Source organism: Phalaenopsis equestris, unplaced genomic scaffold (assembly GCF_001263595.1).
Source record: "Phalaenopsis equestris unplaced genomic scaffold, ASM126359v1 Scaffold000107, whole genome shotgun sequence".
Taxonomy (NCBI): domain Eukaryota; kingdom Viridiplantae; phylum Streptophyta; class Magnoliopsida; order Asparagales; family Orchidaceae; genus Phalaenopsis; species Phalaenopsis equestris.
Genome location: NW_018164549.1, coordinates 5224240 through 5236845, shown reverse-complemented (window position 1 = coordinate 5236845; position 12606 = coordinate 5224240). Strand labels below are relative to the sequence as shown.

General features: G+C 35.8%; 1 protein-coding gene across 1 annotated transcript in view; it reads right to left on the bottom strand.

The window, feature by feature from the left end:
- LOC110020653 (dnaJ homolog subfamily C GRV2) overlaps window positions 1-12317 on the bottom strand; it is a 42462-nt gene extending 30145 nt beyond the window's left edge. The window contains 10 exon segments of the mRNA XM_020718829.1: window positions 1634-1774; window positions 3042-3404; window positions 4553-5967; window positions 5970-6774; window positions 6892-6954; window positions 7032-7133; window positions 7789-7997; window positions 9192-9279; window positions 10018-10251; window positions 11386-12317. Of these exon segments, the coding sequence (XP_020574488.1) occupies window positions 1634-1774; window positions 3042-3404; window positions 4553-5967; window positions 5970-6774; window positions 6892-6954; window positions 7032-7133; window positions 7789-7997; window positions 9192-9279; window positions 10018-10251; window positions 11386-11910 (3945 nt within the window). The 5' untranslated portion in view covers window positions 11911-12317.
- Between the last annotated feature and the right edge of the window lie 289 nt (window positions 12318-12606).

Below are 12606 nucleotides of genomic sequence, written 5' to 3'. Positions count from 1 at the left end.
AGCAACAATCTTAAATCGCCAGCAGCTTTCCTGTTCTGAGGCCTCATGTTGGAATTTGGAAGTGAAGAAGTAGAATTAGCTAAAACAGAGGTGCAGATAGCGTTGATTTTGGGATCTGACCAAGTCCATTGGGGATGAATAAGAGGCCCGAAATAATCAATTTTAGTAGGGATTATTATTGACCAAAAGGATTTAGATGGAGTTGCTCAAGCGAAGTGAATTAAACATCAGAACCCAAAATGTGGACAGCATTATTACAAAAAATACTCATTAACAATATCTGTTTCCTTTAAGGGTTAGTCTAGTAGCCTTGCTTAGTTCTTGATGTTCCCTAGCATTGTAGATTTCTGTAATACAGTATTTGTTGTTGTTCGTACGGTGACAATAGCATTCAACAAATTATTATTTTTGTATATGTTTAATTTAGAAGTCTATAAAATTATGATAAAAGTTATTGGTTATATGGTCCTACAATTTGTATCTTTTAATATCATACCAAACCTTTCTAGTGCCCTAATTTTAAAATTGGTCATTTCCTATATTAAGCCATGTTGAATACATGTCCATGGTAGTGCATCACATCTTTTTACAGTAATCCTTCCCAGCTTCCAATTGTTGCTCCTGCACTCTTGCATAAAGATGCCACCTTTATTTCTTTTATATCATCTTGATTGTCTATTCTTATATACCACTCCAGTAACTTTTGCAATAAATATGCATTAGCTTTCCTATTCTAAAAGCAACCATCAAACGTGTCTATATTTCATGATCGTTTTTGAAGCACAAAAATACCGCTTCATGGATGCTCAATTATAGACTAAGTTTTGGTTGCTTAAAATATTTCAATTTATATCCTCACATATAATAGTTCTGTAATCCATAATAAAAAAAATTTATATCCGCCAACATATTTCATAGCATTTAACTTTTAGAGAATCTAGGAGGACAACCAAAAACCAGCAAAAAATTAATTATTATTAGGTGCAAGTTACTTTAATAATCTTCCCACGCAAGACCTTCACTTTGACAACCTTGTTAAAAGCAAGGCAATAACATTTTGAAGTATTGTATGTGATAACAGAAGAATGTCATGCAGATTTAATAATAGCACTTTTCTCTTCTAGAAGATACCTTCTATCAGCTTTTTTAAAGAGATGCAATGGATGTCTAGCATTATTGCATATTGGCAGCACAAGTATCACGTTTGCACTGAATCTCTAATGAGTCATATTATATGCACAGAAATAGGTAAAAAAAAAAAAATAATATGGAACCAAGTATTACATTTAAGGAAGAAGGAACGCGCTTTGACTGAATCATTAACGTATAATGAGAAAATAAAACCTCAAAAGTTTAATAGCTTCTAAAAAGCCAGAATTGGCCTTTTTTGTAATTACCCCTTTAACTTTTGCATATGTAAGAATATGAAGCAAGATTTAAAAAAGAAACCATAATTGTGAATTAAAGAATGGAATATAGAGTCCGAGTAACTAATAAATACATAATTTACGCATGCATGACCAATTTAATTCAAGTAAAAAATATGCAATTTATGAAGCATGCATTCCTCATAATTTTTTATATCATATATAATGCATCAACTACATAGTCAATCTGGAAAGTCAAAAATCACCTGCGTAACATGTGGAAGGCATCGAGGACTTGATAGAATACGCTTAACTCTGGGTGTTGGGGTCACTATCTCTCCAGCATCATCTAGATCAGAATGTGCAGACACCATGCTATGCAATATCGATAATGCAATCTCCCCCACCTATATGCAAAATGTTTGATTAGCTCCATACTAAAGCAATGTGGGAGGAAAATCAAGACAAATTGGCCAAGTATCACACAAATGTACATATGAACTACAAATAAAAGAGGAAAGGTTGAGTCTGACACTGAAAAAAAATATATTAAGGTGCAAAAGACCATTTCAATTAGTGGTTACTCCAATAGCGATCAAAAATCTAAATCTGCTTTAAAGATATGCAACCAAAAATATGATCGGTTCTACTCAATGAAAAAAAACTACGAGCATAAAAAATATATGAAACAACAGCAGTAAAAAGCATAAAAATAAAAAAAGAGAAAATTAAGATGCCTGATTTTACTTCAAAACACCATCAAATAGAGTTAACTAAGATTGCATTCATGTGATCAAGCTAAAAATCTTCATAAAGTGAATGTTTGCTCTATTTGCATCCAGAAATCAAGATGTTCATGAACAATTTGAAAGATCATAATAACATAGATATTGTGATTTATAAACTCCTGTAAGAAATATAAAGTGTGGGTATGCATCATGGAACAAAAAAGTGAAGCTTCTCATCTCCATAACTAAGATCAAACTTCAGCGCATACAAAATGAAAGACAACTGTGCCATGCAGTATGCTTCATATTCTCTGAACTTCTTGAAATTAAAAATCTAATTTACCAAGATAAAGCACAATTACAAACTTTCAAACAAGCACTGAAAGATGATTGATGGAATAAGCTGAAGTACTTAATTCAATAATCTGTTCTACACCATAAGAAAATTTGGTGTGTAATATTTTATGGCTAGAAAGGACGAATGTACAAAGATTAACAATGGAAATGTATGGATTATATAATCATCAATCTTCAGGCGAAGAAAGCGAGCATGGTGCAACAGTTAATTTCCCCACAATGTGACTTGGAGGGCAAAAATTTGAATAAAAATGGCAAACTCTTTTCTAATGGAAGAGTAAGGTCAAAAATCCCTCCACAAACCCAACCTATCATGCACTTTGCTTAATCAACATTGTCAGTTTACCTAAACAACGAAAATAGATTTCAAATAAAAAACTGTTATTTTGGAAGGGGAAAAAAAATATATGAAAGTAATGAGGCGCATAATTTTAAAAAAACTAAACACTTCAGCATCAAGGAAGTGTGCTAGAAAATTAAAAAAACTTCCAAATAATAGGGGCTGATATTTATGTTCAATTACTGTTGTGGCATAATGTATGGCAAATATAACCACATTGCTGATCAAAATTTGATAGTAGTGAACTACCTGAACATGAGTTAAAACAGGAACACGGAGAGCTAGTGCCCAACGTAATTCACGAATGTCGCGCAATTTCTTCCAGTCAAGCATACCAGAAGACCAAAATCGAGTTGTCCAATCAATGGCTTTCTTCGACCAAAGCCTTCTAATTGCATCTTTCTCCAGAGGTCCAATTTCTGCACCATCCTTGTTCATGTACATCCATTCCTTTAATGGTTCCATGAAAGCTGTTGCTGCAATCAAATTAGACTGCAGAGGTATGGAAGTTCTTTCAGATGCTTCATGGGCAACAGTCAAAAGATCAACAGCTAAGACACACCCTCCAACTAAAACACAAGCTTCAACATTAGGAAGAACTTTCATTAAGGCCTGCACTACCACATAACAAGAACAGGATACCAGCTGTCAGATACAGAAGATAAAGAGAGGCAGTAATTAAAGTGGGACAATAATCGAGTTAAGCATGTTTAATACAGCAAACAAACGATACTTATAAAGTCTAAAAATAAAATGCTACAGGCATTTAGCTACGGAAAGACCTTACCTATATCATTTTAGATTATGCTAATGAACTGACAGTTGCTTAAATTAATAATGGCCAAATCATCATAAGAAATAATGCTATTAAGTAATCAACAACACTGAACTGGTTAAGAAATGATGAGTTAAAGGATGACGCTTAAAAAAAAAAGAGGAAAAAAACCAACTTTGATGCATTTATATGAAATAATACCCAAAATGATCAGGAGCTTTTCCAAAGATTAATAGGATGATACTCTTTAACTAAGGTCAACAAACAAATGAACAGCAATGTTTGTTAATGTGCTACTAAAAAACTAAGTAAACCTTAAATAATTGAAACGCCAATACTCATTCACATTTTATGCCATTGGATCCGAAATAAATAACATAAAATAAAAATAAACAACACATGGCACCAAACTACTGGAAAAGATATTAGAGCCTGGTTTTAATATCCCAGACAGAAGTTTATGCGGCTTTGCAATGTGCCCAAACAGTACCATTCAAGCTCAAATTAGTATAAAAAAGTACCAATTGTATCTATTTAAGTGGCCACCAAGTAAAAACCAATATACACACAAAAGAGGGAAAGGAACATAATATGTCATTGATAAACCATCCATCATATATAAAACATCTTCATTAGCTCTATCACGCCCTTCAGAAAATTTTAATCCTGAAAATCAAGTTCAATAAAGTATAAAATAACCCAGAAAAATTTTAAAATTTTGAGTAAGCTCGGTCCATCAACTTTAGTATCGTGCATCTGGCAAATATTGTTTAGGTATTGAAAATAAAGATCAAAATTCCAGAATAAGATGCATCTAAACAGGCCTATGAAGTTAGCAAAAACAAGCTACCAACAAACATATCTCATAAATCTACTAGAGAATCCTTTGAACAACTTAGGCAAAGCAAATTCCCACAGAAGAAAGTAAATATTAAACAAATATTTATATATATAAATTATTTGAAATATGCTTTCAAAGATCCACCTTTAATAAAAGAAGTAGGCGATGCCTCAATACACGATCATCTGTTCTATCCAGCAAAACTGTAATATGTGCTGTACCATCAAAAGGGCCAATGACATTATGGTGCTGCTCATAAACAATAGCCATTGCCCTTGCACATAGTTCCCGGACTGAGGAACCACCTCCTCCACCAAAACCATCTAATCTACCCATATCACACCAGTCATCCGAGGAACCTAATTCATCAGGAATAGCACCATCCACAGTAAGCCCAATGTCTGCATCACACAAGAAACGATGATGCAATGCTCTAAAAAAAGCAACTGGATCACGTAAAGGAAAATCCTGTGCCTGACAACAACTGTTGCTTTCAAGTAATAACCTGAGATAATATTGGCCCACGCAGACCTCTTTTGACAAACTGGCGTAACTAACTGAAAACTCAGCATAATTCCATGATATGTTAGGTAAACTTTCAAGTTCTGCGTCACTTTTTGTCACAGCAGTTCCCGGCACAATGTCTTCAGTTCGCTCCTTCTCAACATCTAATTTGTGAACTTCAAGTTGTAAAGCTTCTCTTAGTTCCTGTCTGGTGCGTTCATTCCATATTAAGTCTGCACGGTTGTGATCTAAACCAAATGCCCTCCAAAACTCAAACCAGTTACACAGTAACCTACCAGACCCTACAGGAGTGCTCTCAACAACAACTTGAGCAGGAGCAGGTAGTTCAGAATTTAAGGAGTCAACTCGATTGGCCTCAGAATCAGTTAAAAGTGGATTTGGATTTAATAACTGCGTATTTTGAAGGAACTTGTCAGCAGAAGCAGTGGCCATATTAGCATTTTGTGGGGTTGCAGCATAAGAATATTCACTTGCCATGTTACCACCAGGAACTGAAGTGTATGTTGGAAACTGAATAGAAATGGACTCTTGGGTATGTCTTTCATAATTCTGAGTCCCCTCAAAGGTGCCGATCCCCATCTGTTTAACCAAATCTCCATTTTCGCCATTACTAGGAAATAAATCATTTTCACGATAAGTTACACCCCTCATAAAACGACCCTTTCTTTGTTGCAGTATGCCCCTTTGCCTCTTCTTGGTCAAAGGAGCATCATCATTCTGTAAATCCTCAGAGGATTCATCAAAACGTGTATGTAAATATGCAACAAGCCCAGGAGGAAGAACTCTTGACAGTAAATCTAAAGCAGGTTGATATGAATCAGCCCACAAAGCTACAAGTTGTCTACTAACATCACGTCTCTCACCAGCTGGATGGAAAAACGCATGAAGCAGGTGTCTAAGGAGAGCACCGTCTCTCAAAGCAGCATCTCGCATAGACTCGGCAGCGATAGCATCTTCCTCTGCAATCGTACGCATGATAACAGCAACCGTTTCCCTAACACTTACAGCAGGACGCCCAAACAGTGAGAATAAGTCAATGCAGCAACTTGCCTCAATAACTCCACAAAAGTAGTATGTTGTGTTGTTTCACCATGAGGTTCACAAAGCAAGGCTTCAAGAACTTCAACAACCGCCATTGAAAGCAAAGGTGAGACAGAGGTTGGTTTCAACCTATTGACAAGGATGATAACATAATGTTGATTTGCAAATAACACTGATTTAGCATGCATTAAAGTGGCATGTCGTTCCCCCTTTGAGTCCATTACTAAACTAGGATCACCAGGACCACCACCGATAAGCATAGAAATAAGCCCTGCAGCCTCGGCTGCTACCCCCTCAGATCCATTTCTGAGTAATCCCATTATTCTCCCTACAGCAGCAGGAAATGACATTACATGAGATGCAGCATTTCTTGAAGCAAGTAATCTACGCAGGCATGCGATGAAGCCCATCACAGTAGCAGCTGCTTTTGGCGATGGAGGTGGAGGGGGTGGAGCCCCTGCAGGGAGATTAGGAGTTGCTGGAAGCATTGTGATCAAAGCCATAAGAACTACCTCAGGCACCTCAACACTGTGAGGAATACCACTGTAGGCTATGCATGCATTGAATTCCCTTATTCGACGCCACAACTTTGCTCTCGAGCCAGGAACTGAACCTCCTTCAGCTACAGCATCCTTGGCAGCAGCAGCAAGGTGCTTTAAATGCATAGCAGCACTTTCTATATCAGCAACAGGGCGCTGTGAAACAAGAAGTTGTGTCTGCAAATATACCCTTCCACAAGGAGGATCTAATCGGTGACCAGGCATGGTCAATCTTGGCAACAAAGGAACAGGGTATTGTCCCTATGAAAGGCAAAAAGGGGAAAGACGTTGATAAATAAGACATTTCAAGTAGGAAGAAGACATGAAGGAATAAGACATTTCAAGAATAAGCATTTTAAGGGACTTAAAAATTCCCACCTCAGTCTGAAGAACATCACGTATAGCTGCAAGTAAACTATCACGCGATGTGCTCGCATAAACCTGAAATGAAGAAACAAGAAGAGTTAGAAGATATCTTAGGGCAAGAGAAAACAACAAAGGGGTCAAATAAGTCATACATGAATAGGGCAACCATCGCTAAATTCCACAGCAAACATCTGTGGTTCTTCAGCAAACCTTACAAGAGAAGTAACTGTAGAAAGTGATCGAATAATAACAGCCTGCATATCATGACAACATTTCATTAGTAGCATCGAACATGGAAATGAATCAAAGCCAAGTGTGCAAGAATAGGCTGTCAAAATGTTCCCATGTAAGTAATAACCAGGGAGCTTTAGTAATGCCAAAAAGAGTTATTCACGTAAAATTAATACCAACAAAATTCAATACAGTTGGCACCAACTAATCAACAGACTGAATGTGAAATAAAGATGGGCATTCCACTTACATCTAGAAACAAATAAATGTGTAAAGACTAATATCTCCTAGCATCAAAAAGCATAAGCCCATATACCTAGAAAAAGAAAGAAACCAAAAGGGCCTCGAAATGAAGCATGCATTAAAAAAAACATATTTTCAACCTATAAATGTCTAACACTTAACACATTTGGTGTTACAAAATATTAATGACATTTTAAAAAAATAGAAAACCCAGCAAAAATCCAAGCTAACAAACCATTGCCTTTTGGCAATCAGCTAAGCTACGCAAGTTAAAAGAAACTAATTTTTTAGTTGCAAAATACAAATTCACACCAGTGGGAAGAATTTTAGGTCAATAAAGAGCATTGGCTTGAAAAAAATGAAGTATAAATTAAAACAATTATGTTGATGAACACATGTACAAATCAGACATTAAAGCATTATAGTAAGGGATACCTCATAATTATCAGGGCGCCTTTCAATCAATGAAGTCTTTGTAAGCACAAGTTGTCGAGACACCGAATCCCCTTGTTGACCAAGTCCACCCTTAGGTCCAACACCAATACTTAAGCCCATGACATTAGCTGTACCATGTGCACCAGACCGCAATCTCGTAACAGACCATTCCCCAAGAGGGGTTTGATCTCCTCCAACCGCTTGCTTGGCTGCAAAAAAAAATGAACTATTGAAGATATTAGCTTTAAAATGCTAGAAACATAAAAATTTAACATAACGTGACCAAAACTCACTTACACTGGATCAAAGAGCCTAATTCAATTGAGGGCATGACCAGCTCAAATAAAGAAATGATTTCGAGAAAGTTGAAGGCATGGCCAACATTGATGAGATATATTAAGAGGCTGTTTAGAATAACTTTAATTTTTTATTTTTATTTAGCTTTATTTATTTAAATTAAAACATATTTGATTGAGAATGTTTCCGAGTATTTTTAAAAACAACTTCAATTGTTTTTTTAAAACAAAATATAAAAACATATAAAAATTATATCAATAAAACTTATTTTCGAAAACAAAATAAAAAATAAAAACAAAAACAGGAAACACAATTGATGCCAAAAAAGCCCTAATAAAATTAAGTTTCTCAATGCAATAATCATCTTCAATATGTGGGTGCTAACCAGCATTAACAAAATATGGAAATTTAGGAAGAATTTATTTAATCATAAACTTTTACTGAGGATATAACTAAATGACTGAAAAATGCATAGCATTTACAATAATAATATAAGTGAGTGACATTCTTTTATATGGAAAAATTCAATGGAAATGGGGAATAGCTCAAGAGTACAAACTTAATGAAACTTTTACTTAAGATCAATAGGAACATGTTGCAATAACATACGTTTTAAATGATTAAAGCACCATTGAGGTTGTCAATTGAAATATTTTTCCCAACGGTAAAGTAAAAATTATAAATACTGTTCATCATGCAAGAATATTAAATAAGTTAATATTACCTAACATCAAAAGATTATTAACAAAGACGTCATAAACCTGATTGACAATCTGAAAATTTCATTTCACCATCACAAATATACATTGGCCTTCTGCTTAGAGAAACAAAAAAGGACTGTTTCCTTACTCCGATATTCATAAAGAGCGCTGAAGAATTTGATCTCATAAAAGATAAAACATGTATGACTAACAACTAGACTAACATGCAAGAAATAATAGAGAGCATATACATCGATCTTATCTTTGAAATCTAACAAAGCTTGAAAAAGAAAAAGAAATAATGTTTGTCATAATGTTCGCATTCATAAACTTACCCCTTTGTATAATAAAATCTAGCAAAGCATGAAAGAGGAAAAGAAAGAATGCTCGCATTCATAAACTTACCCCTTTGTTTAATAAAATCTGGTATGGTCAGTGATTGAGAAGTGTCAACGGATAATAACAAACCAACCGAAGATCTTGCAGCTTTAGTCTGCACAAGAATGAAGCTAATCATATGTTAAAAACCAAACCAAATATGCCAGTTGGACAGGTTGTACCGCAAATCAGTCATATGGCTAGTCGCAACCAACAGTTAGAACTGGATTACCGAAGAAAATTAAAAAAAAAAAACAGCAATAGAAAAACCAATGCTTCGTAAGATCATTTAACCAATACGGATTTTATAAAAACAAGAGCTTGTTTAAACTTTAAATGATTCAAAATATTTCAAAAAAATTTTAAAAATCTCTAATCATGAGGTGTTCATTAATCCATAAATAGATTAATCCCCTAGGCTCAATTGTTGTTTGACAAAAAAAGAAAAGGTTAATACTATGATATATTGTAGTAATTGATGATTTTTAAGCTTTTTAAGCTAACCAAAACGTCGTGGTATATAAGTTGATTGATCAAAAATTAAAACAGAGAAAATCCGCTGGAAATAAGTTCACAGCATAAATTTATTTATCTTTTTTCATGGAAATGATTTATATGTCCTGAAATATTTTTCAAGCTCTTAATTGCATCTTTATTAGAAATTTTATACCTTGCAAGTAATTATGCCATGGTTGAGCCTTTTAACATTGAAATTTTTCATTCTTCCAGCTCAATCTCCAGTCTAGTTTTACAAAACTTGCTCTTAAGTGTACATATGAAGCAAACAAAACTTCTATAGTAATAATAAGTTCTAAATCAACAAAAGCTTTTAAAAAGGGGAAAGCAAACATACAATATATGAAATAATTGTGGAGCTGGCGCTACCAGAGGCAGCGGCAAAAGCTTTACTCTTTCTTCCATATAAGGGGCAAAGTAAAAACCCTTCAGGTTCAGTACTTCTCTTTCCATATTTATCTGTCAAAACTACAATAGCAGGTGTATCCATGTCTCTGAAGTCCAAGCACCACCTTATAACTCCAGACTGTGTTTCTACTAGTTCAACTCCCACAGCTGTAACTTTCAGTTTCTAAGAGGAATAAATATGTCATGAAACTTTTTAATAAAAAAGAAAAAAAATGCAACAGGTAAACTGATAAGCGCTAAAGGAAAACACAGATCGCGGAAACACTGCAGGCTTCAACCTTATGTGGTACTGTGATAGACTGAGGAAAAACTAAAAATTTGAACTTATCTAATTTGCATAAAGGCATGAGAATATTTTGGCATGAGAATATTTTGCAGAATTTAAAATACAAAAAGTGAATGCCAGATATGAAGCAGATCGTAGCACCTATAAAATCATAAGGACGGCTGGCTTGAGCATAGGGTGGAGTCATATGAATGGATTCATATTGATGAAGAAAGATGGCTGGCTTGAGCATAGGGTGGGATACCATGCCATTAAAACTAACAGCATATGTAAACATGAATTAACAGTTTTCCACTCAAATTTAGTTTACCAGCAAAATGTCCTGCCTTCATATATCCACTGGAATTGAATTGACAGAGCTTCCTAAGCAAATTAGGTGGTGATATATGTAGGCATTCTTAGACTTGAAAAAAAAATGAAAAAAATGCAAGTCCAACGGTTGAAACTGAACTTCTAGAGTTTGGTATTCAGATAAAATGGTGACTAATGTAGGTACTCTCACACTTGAAATAATGATTTTTAAATCTGGAATATGTAGGCATTCTTAGACTTTACAAAAAACGAAAAAAATGCAAGTCCAACGGTTGAAACTGAACTTCTAGAGTTTGGTATTCAGATAAAATGGTGACTAAAGTAGGTACTCTCACACTTGAAATAATGATTTTTAAATCTGGAATATGTAGGCATTCTTAGACTTTACAAAAAACGAAAAAAATGCAAGTCCAACGGTTGAAACTGAACTTCTAGAGTTTGGTATTCAGATAAAATGGTGACTAATGTAGGTACTCTCACACTTGAAATAATGATTTTTAAATCTGGAAGAACAAAACTTGCATGGCCAATAACTTCCATCAGCAAAACAAATCATGGCTACAAGTTCAGTTACTCAAAGAACAATGTCAAAGCATTTAGCTAAAAGATACTGGTCCTCATAAGGCCAAGCTATAGCTGGTTATAGTTAGAGAGAACTAAGCAATTTAGAACAACAAAATAAAAAAAAAGTCAACTTACATATGGAACCCAATGCGAGGTCCTCCGCCGCAGATGAAGCACCTGGAATTCAGTGATTTGCCCGAGTTTGCCCGACCTGAGCAAGTGCATCTCCGTAAGGATTCTCGCCCTATACCTCGAAGATAACTTGATCGCCTTGAATTTTCCGCGTCCGTCCGTCCTCACACTCACAGTGAACACTTGCGCGCCGCCGTCGCCATCGTCGCCCCTGCCCAGCACAGGAGCAGCCCCCTCAAAGTCGTTGGACACGTCAAACGAATTCGTTACCGCAAGCGTCGAAGGGTCTAGCGTAATGATCGCAGACTCCGAGATGCAAAGAATACGCTTATACCGACCACGCCACGAGTGTTTGACAACCATGTAGCGAGACAGGTATTCTGGCTCCTCAGGAACTGCAGGGCCGGCAGCAGCGGAAGCAGAACGGTTAGAGGAATTTGGAGCCACAGAATTCGTCGGCTCCACAGTCGATGTAGAGGCATGATTCTGGTCGGCGTCGGACGTTGCGTGGCGACTGACGAAATCCATGGGAGGCAGCTGGCCTAGGTATCCGGTTCGGCGAGCATTAGGGTTACGAATGAAGGGGAAGAACCATAAACCCAGGTTCGCCGCAAACGGGCCCTGACGAGACTGATCTGCCCCCAGCGCTCCCAATCTCTTCAAAACTGCTCGATGGAGCTAGGGTTTCAATTAAATTTACTTTTCTTATGGGGATCGGAGTTTGCTAAACTATTGATATCAGACTGAAAATCAAAATCGACAAAGCTCGAAATTGTGGTTTTGATGAACGCCGCAGGTGACCAGCGAGGTTGGGAACCGTGGCAGCGGCTGTTCCGGGAGATGGACGGTGGCTCATGAACCGGAGACCTCACGTGGGATGGAATTTCAGCGAGTACTGCCAGCAAACCGATTGTTTGCGCAGTTTGACGTTTAGAAATAATATCATCCTTGAGAGGGTGTTTCGTGGTGCTCTATTAAATTTATTAGTTGAATTTTAATAAATATAAAAATGCACAATTTTTTTAAGATTTATAAAATTTCAAATTTAAGATCTGAATTTTATATTCGATTCTTGCTAAATTCGGATTTAATTATTTAATAAATTTGAATTTTTTTAATTTTTATTAATGCTAAATTCTTCTTGTTTGATATATCAATAAAGAATAGAAGGGGATTTTATATTACATATTTAACACCAAAAAACAATATGACAATGCCACCCAA